Source organism: Rhipicephalus microplus, chromosome 8 (genome assembly GCF_043290135.1).
Source record: "Rhipicephalus microplus isolate Deutch F79 chromosome 8, USDA_Rmic, whole genome shotgun sequence".
Lineage (NCBI taxonomy): Eukaryota > Metazoa > Arthropoda > Arachnida > Ixodida > Ixodidae > Rhipicephalus > Rhipicephalus microplus.
In genome coordinates, this window is record NC_134707.1 from 68,799,922 (window position 1) to 68,811,351 (window position 11,430).

General features: G+C 42.9%; 1 protein-coding gene across 5 annotated transcripts in view; it reads left to right on the plus strand.

The window, feature by feature from the left end:
- The window catches only part of LOC142768583 (uncharacterized), a 34,131-nt gene extending 24,255 nt beyond the window's left edge, over positions 1-9,876 (plus strand). For all 5 annotated transcript variants that reach the window (XM_075870580.1, XM_075870579.1, XM_075870578.1 and 2 more), the window contains one exon: positions 9,441-9,876. In XM_075870580.1, the coding sequence (XP_075726695.1) occupies positions 9,441-9,445 (5 nt within the window). In that variant the 3' untranslated portion in view covers positions 9,446-9,876. The remainder of the gene's footprint in view (positions 1-9,440) is intronic.
- Positions 9,877-11,430: the final 1,554 nt, after the last annotated feature.

Genomic DNA, 11,430 nt, shown 5'->3' on the forward strand with positions numbered 1-11,430 from the left:
ACATCTTTGCTTTTCCTCATCTTTCAACTGATCCTGTCTTCTTCTATTTTCTTTTTACTTCATTGTTTCCTGGCGGCAAGGATTAGCGTCGTGTAGGTATCAAACCTTGTGTATGCTATATCCTGTTATAGTGATACCGTACATATGGCGCTTTGCAGACAAGTCCTGCCGCGTTCTCTTGTTTGGCTCCGTGATGGGTGGTTGACGCTGTCGCTGAACACGCACACTACTCCCATGGCTAAACAAGCTACTTTTCTCCTTGATCACCATCAAAAAATAGGGCGCGCTGAAGCACCCTTTCATTTTTTTCTGAAAAGCAATGACATGTTTCCGAAATATCACGTGATGCATAGTGAGAGCCACCTAAATGCTCGCAAATTGTCCCCTTTCCTAGAGGCGAAATGCCTCAGAAACACCATAAGGCCAGGCCACAAGGTCACGAAAATGAGTGGTGGTTCGCTGCGTGAACTTTAACGCAAAGACCAATTTGAGAAAATGAATGAATCAATATGCATTGGTGACGTACCAGTCACAGTGTCTGCACATAGAACATTGAACATGAGACGTGGTGTAATATCAGAACATGACTCCTTGCACCCTAGTATTGAGGTACTTCTTGATGGGTTCCCGAATCCAAATGTTACAAAGCTTGAAAGAATTTTTTTTCGCCAGAAAAATGAGCAGGTCCGCACTAAGAACATGATACTAACCTTTGCCAGCTGTGTGCTTCCCACTACACTAGGCGCAGCTACATCAAACTTTGCGTGAGGCCGTGCATCCCAAACCCTCGGCGTTGCTATAAGTGCCAGCGGTACGGGTACAGATCGCAGACATGCCGGGGAAAGCAGACATGTGCCAAATGCAGATCCAATTTTGACAATTGCCAATCATTTACATATTGTATGAACTGTGATAGATGTCATCCGGTCTGCTCTAGAACACGTTATATATAGAAAATTCAGAAAGCGATAATCTCACAAAAAGTAAAAGAAAACATGACATTTTGTGAAGCAAGGAACCGTCTGTCATATCTTCTTCACACCAGTTCTGCCGAGGTGATGCAACGGGGGTAGTGTCACAAGTGCCTCCGTAGTCTACTGCGGTCACGAACAGTGGCCCAGTAGTCTCTTCGTCCGCCCCCCAGGTGGATGCTGCTATTGCCGCACCACCACCATCAAAGGTGGGTCTGCAGGCTTCGCCTCCACAGGCCCCGAAGCTGAATCGAATTCCAAGGCTGGAAACGCAAGTCTATGTGCACGGTCCTCGACCTTTCAATGCCTCCAAGAAGGCAACGGAAATCGAAGGACCGACACCAGCGTCATCGACACCCGAATATCAGCGCTCTTCGGAACACAATAAGAAAGGGAAACATCCCGTAACCGCTCCACCAAAGTGGTCGGTAACCTGAAGGTAGCCTCCCTTTAACCCATATCTTTAGCACATTCATCTGAACACATGACACATACAATTCTCAACATGACCACACAAATACTACAGTAGAATGCCAGAGGCCTATTTGTTAACCTAGATGATATCGAAGACTTACTAAATTACTATCAGCCAGAAGTGTTCAGCGTTCAAGAAACTCGCTTAAAGTCAACTGATGTGAATTTCTTAATTCAAAATGTGGTTTTTCGTAAAGACCCAAGTAATGGCAATTCGTCGTCTGGAGGTGTGGCCATCATTGCAAAAAGGAGCGTAGTATTCCAGCACATAGGGGTATAGAAAGCTCTCTTGAGGTTGTGGCTCTTCGGGCTATTCTATTCAATCATCTGCTCCATCTACATACCCCCCAACAAATTATTCAATAAAGCAAAGTTCGAAAAGCTTATTGATCAGCTTTGAGAACCACTTGTAATAATTGGAGATTTTAATGCTCGAAGCTTGCTATGAGGTGATACAAGATGTGATGCGAGAGGTCGCGCAACAGAAAACTTTCTTCTCAAAAGTGGACCCTGTCTGCTCAATAAGGCAGGGCCAACATACTTCAGTACCACACGCAACATATATTCATGCACAAATTCAGCCATTTATGCACTGTGACTCTTACCTTACTGAGATTGGAAAGTTATAATTATTCCACATGGAAGTGACCATTTTCAACTTTTTTAGTAGCAAGACAACGGGATGATAAACCATCTTATCCTAAAGAATGGAACTTTCATGGGGCAAACTGGGTGAAACTACGCCTCGAAAAGGTAGACCATTTGGAAGTAGAAGATATGACCAACTATATCTCCGAATATGTTCTTCCTTGTGCGAAAAAGTGCATAACGCAGTCAAACAATCATAAGGTTAACACAAAGTCATGGTGGAATTGTGAGCGTGAACTTGCAAGAAAACAGCAAAACAAAGTATGGAGCACTTTTTATTGCTACCCAACAATAGAAAACTTCACAAACTTTAGACGTTGCAAAGCGAATGACAGGCGTGTTCACCGTTTAGCCAAACGAAAAATCTGGACACACTACATACCTTTAATAAACTTCTACACAGACACCAGCACGGTGTGTAATATGGTCCATAAACTTAAAGTACAAGGCCCAAATCCCTTCCTTTTTGTAAATCACTGCGGAGATACAATTGAAGAACAGGCAAATGATCTTGGCAAACCCTTCAAGAAAGTATTAAGCTCAGAAAGGTATACCACTAAACTCTTGCGCCACAAAAGCTTAGCTGAAAGTGCATCTTAGTGCCCGAACAAGCCTGTATCAAAAGGATACAATGAACTACAAACACTCGATCACCTGAATCTTGCCCTTGATTCCTGTGAAAATTCTGCCCCTGGTTCTGATGCAATTACCCATCAAATAATTAAAAATTTCCCTGAAGATACCTTGAGCTGCCTTTTATCACATTACATGAAAAATTTCAATACCGCCAGTATACATTCTGCTTGTAAAGAGGCAATGGTATTACCAATACTTAAATAGGGCAAACGTCCCTCTTCGGTAACTAGTTACAGGCATATCGTACTCACAAGCTGCCTACTCAAAGTGTTTGAAAAATGTTTAACCGCCGTTCGGTCGATTACTTAGAATACAACGGAATATTGGACCCTTGCGAGTCCGGCTTCCGTACAGCTTGACCCACAACTGACAGTCTTGTTCTCCTTAAGTCATACTTATGAGAGGCATTTGTACACAATCAATACTGCCTGTCTGTTTTCTTCGATCTTCAGAAGGCGTAGGATACTGCCTGGCAACACGGAATCCTGCAAGACCTATCGTTTTTCGGAATATGTGGCAGGTTAATTACCATCTTAGGATGCCTATGCGAAAGGAAGTTTTGTGTAAGATTGAGCACTGAGTTATCGCGCATATTTCTTCGAGAAAATGGACTGCCACAGGGAGGAGTACTATACTGCAGACTATTTATTGTTAGAATGAGCTCTCTTCACTCTGTTATTCTACTTGCGATATTGTACTCCACATATGTGGACGACATCTGAATTGGTTTCAAATCGTGTAACTTGACTGTATCCGAACGTCATATACAGGTAGGTGTTAACCGTCTTGCGAATTTGGCTGATAAGAATGGTTTTAGGTTAACACTGCGAAGACTACAAGTGTGCTTTTCTCCAGACAAAGAGGCGCACATCTTGACCCCTGCATACTAATTAAGGAACAAAGCTTAGTCATCCGGAAAGAACAAAAATTTCTTTCAGTTTTTTTTGCTAAACTCACCTTCATCCAGCATATAAATCAGCTGAAACTGAAATGTCTCAAGACCATGAACCTTTTAAAGATTTTATTGCATCAGCCGTGGGGGACAGACAGGCACTGTCTCATACCGCTGTTTGGAAGCCTGGTTTTGTCACGCATACAATCTGGAAACAAAGTATATCAGTCAGCTTCAAGGACAACACTGAAACATTTGGACCCTGTATACAACTTCGGTAGCCGGATGGCAATTGGCGCCGCCAGTACCAGCCTTATCCACATCCTTTATGCCGGCCCCACTTATGCCACACATAAACACCTTTTGACAGGCGCTGATCCACCTACATGTGTACACTGCGGAGAGCGTTTGATCCTTTAGCATGTGCTAATTCAATGTCCTGTGCTTCGCCAAGCACAGCTGACCCATTTAAGATATCTTTACCGGTATCATAACCCACTTCATCTCAAGCTGTTTTTAACACTCGATGCAAGAGTTCGCTTGACCATCAGCGCACGTATCTTGGAGTCAACTATGCAGTTAGAAATATGTCTCCGAAGCAGCACCCATGCAAAACACTTATGAATAATGTGTCCAGTACTCAGTTATGCCTACACCGTCCTTCTATCGCCCCACCGTTTCCATTCGCAATAAGACCTGCAGTAGAAAGACTTGCAATTTTTTTCAATGCCTCAGAGGAAAGTCACCATGCCGAAAACATCCCTCTGTGGCAGCAGTGTCCAGTCACTTGTGACTAGTCTTTCAAAGACCTAATAAAGGAAAATTGTCCAAGTGCTCCCTTTGAGCAACATTTCTTGGCCCTTGAACACAGATATTGCTCAGCCGCATTCTTCTCTGATGGCTCAAAGTTTCAAACATCGGTACCTTGTGCAGCTTTTGTACAAAACTTCTCTGACACCAGAACCATGCATACACATACCATTGATTTCGCGGTGGAACCCTGTGATATCCTGCTTATTATACAACACATTAACCAAAACACAAGACACAAACGTCTATAGTGAACGCATACTTTAAGTGCTGTTATGGGCCTGTATTGTGGTAAGTACAGCGAGAACAACACTTTCAACAAGCTCCTTATTGAAATCTATGTAACCTGTAACCCAAAAATGTCTATTGTGATTTGCTGAGTTCCAGGCCATTTTAGGGTTGCGGGCAATGAAATAGTGGAAAACAATGCACGAGAATCTGCTGGTAGGCAAACCATGGATATGACCTTTGTTCCGGGCGAAGATAAAACCTGTTTTGTGTAGAGGTCTACGCAACCACTGGCAAGCTGAATAGGACCAGCACTCCGACAATAAACTCCACCTTGCAAAACCTCAACTGAGGAAAGTTATCCAACAAAATCTCAACAGATTCGCCAAAGTTACTTTAACACGGCTCAAAATGGGCCAAACTTATGCCACACGTAAATACCTCTTGACAGGCACTGATACATATACATGTGTACACTGTGGAGAGAGTTTGATCATTTAGCATGTACTCATTTATAGTCCTGTGCTTTGTCAAGCACAACTGACCCATTTAAGATATCTTTACCGGTATCACAACCCACTTCATTGCGAGCTGTTTTTATCACTCGATGCAATGTTTGACCTTAGGAGACCTCATTATCTTGCGAAAGTAAAATTTCAGAGATTGATATCATTCCATCCCAGACACCAGGCTGGGCATCACGCGTAAAGTACGGCCTGGTGAAAAAAAAGGCAGATCTTACGTACAGTGGAAATCCACTGTATGCGAAAAACAAATGAGGAAGGTATCAATATGTCAGTTAGAAATCACCACGACGTCATGAGGTGGAGGTAAATTATGCCGTACATGACTTCCATGTGATGATTATTCTGTTTGAGTGTGTCGCTTACCTTCGCCGTCTATTCACGTCACGTGATGCCAAATTAAGATATGCGGAGCTAGCGAAACGGCTGCAAGCACGCAATGAACGTGGTACGTGTTCATGTTGTTGCTTGACACACATATCATGGTTATCATGTTTGCACCAGTCGTATGCCATCCTCATTCATTGATGTCACGTAACATCAAATTTGGTATATGTGAAGCTAGCGAAACGGTCGCGAGCCCATTATGACGTGACATGTAGTGATGTTGTTACACGACATGCATGCTGTGATTATCATGTTTGGATTTGCCATTTACCTATGTCGTTCATTCGCATCACGCATAACCGAATATGGTACGTGTGAAGCTAGCCAAACGGCCGTGAGCGCATCATGAAAGTAGCATGTAGTCATGTGTTTACATGACGCGCATCTCAAGCTTATCATGTTTGCACTAGTTTCGTACCTTCGTAATTCATTCAAGTCCCGTAATACCAAGCTTGGTATAAGGGAAGCTAGCGAAATGGCTGCGAGCGCATCATGAGCATAGCTAGTAGTCATGTTGTTACATGACACGCATGTCACTATTTTCATGTTAGGGTTTGTCGCTTTTGTTTGCCGTACAATCATGTCATACCCTACTAGTTTTGCAACATGTCATGTGAACAAAACCACCGCAAGATTAGCAAGAACACGAAATAAAAATCATGACATTTGTGACATACATGACAAACGTTTCATGTTATGACTAGTCAAAAATGGTCGTACTACAGTCATAGTATGCCATACCAAGTTTGGTATCGATATCATTATCCAAATGGCCAGGAGAGGTAAAATTTGTAGGCAGCGAGATAGATAGGTAGATAGACAAATAGATAGATAGATAGATAGATAGATAGATAGATAGATAGATAGATAGATAGATAGATAGATAGATAGATAGATAGATAGATAGATAGATAGATACGCTCAGAGTCGCCGCAGTTTGCCAAGAAATCCTTCGCATATAACCAATATGTCTTAGCCTTTGCAGTTCTTGCTCAGGCAAGGGCTGCAGCCATGAGAGTCTCGGGCCTTGCTGAGTCATTTATCATCACGCTCCCGCCTGTGAAATAAATGCCTGTATCAAAGTGACATTCTTTTTTGAACGCACTGTGTTTTAAATATTTCATAGACAATTACTGCACAGCATTTGTTTGAATTTTAGACTAATACCCTGAAATAAAACAACGTTTGTATTAGCGCTCTTTGGCTTTGGATGTCCTTGCGCCAATCAAACTTAACCTAATAAAAAATAACTTCAAGAATCTTATCATTTACACTATATATGGCAACACTCGTTTATTACATGAGGAATTCAAGAAAATGTTCAAGAATAGAGTAATGACAATCATAACTGTGACAGAACAGTATAAAGCGCCTACAAGCTCAAGTACTTTAATGTAGACGTAGAAATTATGGACCTCAGAGCTCACCTTCGTAGAGATGCACGGTCTGCGGCATGATTCACTTCGTCGCGATGCATGGGCCTTCGTGTCTTACTCACGAGCAACCTCGCTTTCCACACTTTTCGCTATCGTCCTCTATTGTTGATTTTTCCTGCATCACAATTCTATTTACAGACTGTTGCATTGTGCTGGAGCTTGGCAGCATTTTTAGACAAATGCACACGAGAATTCACAAGACACTTCGTTAATCTGTTATTTAGGATGTTTTTTCTAATGATGCCTCGTTTATCTTTTAGATGATTTAGTATATTTTTCTAATATTTAAAACAATTTGGATGCTCTCTGTGGTGGTCTAGTGGCTAGGGTACTCGGCTGCTGACCCACAGGTCGCAGAATCAAACCCCAGTTGCAGCGACTGCATTTCCGATGGAGGCGAAAATGTTGTATGCCAGTGTGCTCAGTTTTGGGTGCATGGTAAAGAAGCCCCAAGTGGTCAAAGTTTCCGGAGCCCTCCACTAAGGCGTCTCTCATAACCATATGGTGATTTTGGGACGTTAAACACCCCATATCAATCATTCAATCAATCGATCAGGCATTTTGGATTATTTTCAGAAGCCCGAGTTCTACAAAAAGACAGGACTACATAAGACTTTTTCGCGAACTACTATATAAAATCCGTAACCATGTCGTTGTATACTGAGTGGCATATCTTATCCATAAAGTAAATGATTTGAAGTAGCTTCTTTCACCTCTGAAAATATCTGTAAAATATAAGCTTTTTTTTAGAACTTCATTTTCTTCATCATCGTGAACTTGATTTACATCATATTTTACGCCTTTGAACATCTTCAATACATTTGTTGTTTGGGTGCACTACTGGCAAGGTAGAAGCCACAAACACTGGGATAATTGTAAATTAACCAATCTTGTGGTCTGAAAACTTCTTATATTGCTTCTGGTTGCATTAATTTGCTGCCAACTACCACTCCGTTGAAAGGCATTAACATTTTTAAAGAGACGTTCACTGCATGGTGTTCCAGCGACAAATTGATATTTTTAAAGATGATTGCCTCTCTTTGGATACTTCAACACAAGAATTAGAGTTTGTGTGCCTTTGTGTCCGTCATTCGACTTGTCCTTCTGTGGATCGAAATGATTCAGCTTCTGGACTAATGTTCAACCACTTCATTAAATCACACCAATCTTGATCTAGTTTCTGCGTTCATACATGCGCACTTACCCGGCAGAAGTCAAATATTGCATATGTATGAAGCGCAGTATCCACACTAAATTCGAAACATTTCTTTGCGTACTGCAAGCACTTTTGCTATCTATCTATCTATCTATCTATCTATCTATCTATCTATCTATATATCTATCTATCTATCTATCTATCTATCTATCTATCTATCTTGCCGCTTACGTATAGGTGCTCTCGTGATCACCCCTTCAACTTGGGATGAACTAAGATTAGTATGGGAGAGTGTGATGATATGACCAATTTGACGTGCTGTTCATGACCTTGATAATGCCGAAATGCCGTCGCATACGTCGCCAACCACTCTCCACTAGAGAGTGGCCCGTACTCGCAGGCGGGTATGTGCCCCTGTTAAGCGGATATTAGCCACAGGTAATTGACACCAAATTATTATCTACCCAGAAAAAGCACAAACACGCACGGGTAATTTTAACGCATCAGTGGGATGGAAAAGCTGACATCGGCAGCGTTCATCGGACGAATGCGTGGAATAGATGTCATGGTCCAAGATGGAATCAAACTTCAGCATTTTGCGTGGCGATTGAGAATAGGTATCAGAATGGTTTTTATTTTACGAGGCACACCTAGAGTAAACTGAATTCACCATGAACTAGTTATTACAGTAGTATTGTAGTTTTTCTATGGGTAAATGCAATCCTAGGAATGGTCTCCATCGATCGGGTTCAGCTCAATATATGAGCAAAAGTTTGAGCTACGAAACTCCTTTGACCCAACACCACCAAATTGCCTTTACGAAACGCAAAAAAAATAATAACTGGTCGCATAAAACCTATCTGTAATGTTTATGTGAAACGCATACCTACCTCCTCATGTACTCCGCTTATCTGCTCATTTATATGTATGCTTACCCTTCAATAAGCTTCAAACTTCAAACTAAACTTCAATACCGCATTTTAAAGATGTGCTAAGGGTCGGTAATGAATACTTATTGTTTAGATTTGAAAGTACGTACTACTTGTGATACCTTGCGTAGATACAGTTGCTACCAAGTTCTCATGGGCACAAAAAGACGATAGAAAACGACATCAAGGGTATAAGCATTGGTCTTTTCATTCAAATTACTTCGGACGTATCAGCTAGCTAGTGCTAAACAGTGTTATAACGCCTGAGTGGCAAATGCCAAAGCACTTTTATTGCCAATACAGAAGACATCTGTATGCATGTTGCTTTCTTTTTCTTTTTCATCAACAGCATAACTGCGTTCATATTATTATCAATATGAAGAACTCATGAACCTACAGGAGGTGGAAACATTGTTGAAAACAAACTACAAGTGGCCACAGCAATATTGAATAAGAAGCACTGAACTCTACAAGCCCTGGAAAATATCATAAATTGTGCTTACGCTAACAAATTGACTTGCGTGTCAAATTATCGCCAGCACACAAGTAGCGATTGAGAAAAAAGGATTAGTAATTAACATGACTGAGGTTAGCGGTGTCATTATGATATGATCACTGTCTGCATTCTAAAAGAATTCTAGTATTTCCGCAGCCACACTACGTATCGATGAATGCGTATGATCCTGTAATGCAGGCTGTTGTTTCTTCAGCAGAGCATGATAACGGCACGCCTGCTTTATAAAAATGTTGTCGTAATAAACTGCGCTAAAGGACCTCTTTTGCTATTTGTTTTGTGTTATTTATATGCCAGTTTCATAGGGTAAATTCCCTAAGAATTCTCGTGGACAAAACTATTTTATGACATGTTTACCGAAGACCTCCCTCGTGTATTCTGTTATCCACGGAGCGTTGTAAACGTACACTAACAGATGACAAAAAATAAACTGAATCGCTGAGGGTGTCGCGTCTTCCGTGTGACATGTTTAGCTTTCTGCCGTTTTTTCGCTGATTTAGAAGCAGAAGTATTTTCGTGGGGTATGACACCCCCAACCCTTCGGTCCGCCATGCATGGCGACAAACGACTCCGCAAGTTCCATCATCGGCACTCTAACTACAATCTATTTACGTATACGGTTTGCCGTAGAGAGTACTCAGTACTCAGTGACACGTAAGTGTGATCTCGTTTCCTCTATGGAAGTGGCACGAAACGCAGAAATGGCGCACTCTAAACATCGCAGCTAGAGAGAATTCAACCTACTTGTTGTCATGTGCGCACGTCTCCTATCTTTCCTGCTTTAATGAAAAATATTTTTTATCGGGGCCAAGGTTCGTCACGCTTGTTTTCCGTGCCGTGTAAGGAGGAATGGACTGAGAGAGACGGCACAATAACAACACATGACGTTTATGACAGAACACGGAAACTAAACATAGAAAACACTGAGGCAGAAAAGGTACGTACAATGCAACAGAGAGAACTAAGCTTGATAAACAAATTACCAATTAGAGTTCAAGCAAAAGCGTCCTAAAACCTGGGGGCCTGATCGGCGGTACGACCGACGCCGATGAGGTGCAGGGCAGCAGGCGCTGACAGTCGATCGGAAGCGGGTTGCGCCTCAATGTGCGACGCTATGCTGACGGTGACGCTTGGCGACGTGGGGGCGTGGGTACGATTACGGAGCAGTCAACCCGCATCGGAGACGCGATGCTTCATGCGTGTAATGGCCAGCCCGTCCAGCGAACAGCTTGCGTTGAAACGCGATGCTCGGCGCAACTGTGACCATTAGCCAGACCACGTAAGTCGCTGTGCCAAACGTCTGGCCACGGAGATGCCTCGCCGAGATCCGCGATGCCCTCGGCAAGGAAGAGAACAGCAGGCCAGGCCGCGCCCCGAGATGCAGTACTCGTGCCGGCAATGCCGCCACAGCTGGTGGTTGGACGGCAGCAGCAGGACGGCCGCGTTCCCTGGCCGGAACCTGAATCGCCTGCGTCCGACGCTTCGGCCCGCTGTCTTCCGTCTCCCGCTGCTTCGGCTCGTCCCAAGCCACAAAGCCTATTGCCACGTAATGGTCACACGTGGCCCAATCGTGGCACGCCACCTCTATGGGCCACCACAGGTCATCAGCTGATTGGCGGACCTCACGCGCACAGTTGGCTCAAAATCACACGCGCCTTGCCTCGCACTTCCGTCGTTGTCATCGTTTTCTTCACTCACCACAATAACCCCCCACACAAGAAAGTTGTTTCCACAAAACAACTTTTCTCACACAACAAAGTGATGAGTGACAGAAAAACATGCAACTTCCAGCAATATCCGGAGATGACACTAATGGAAACGCCGA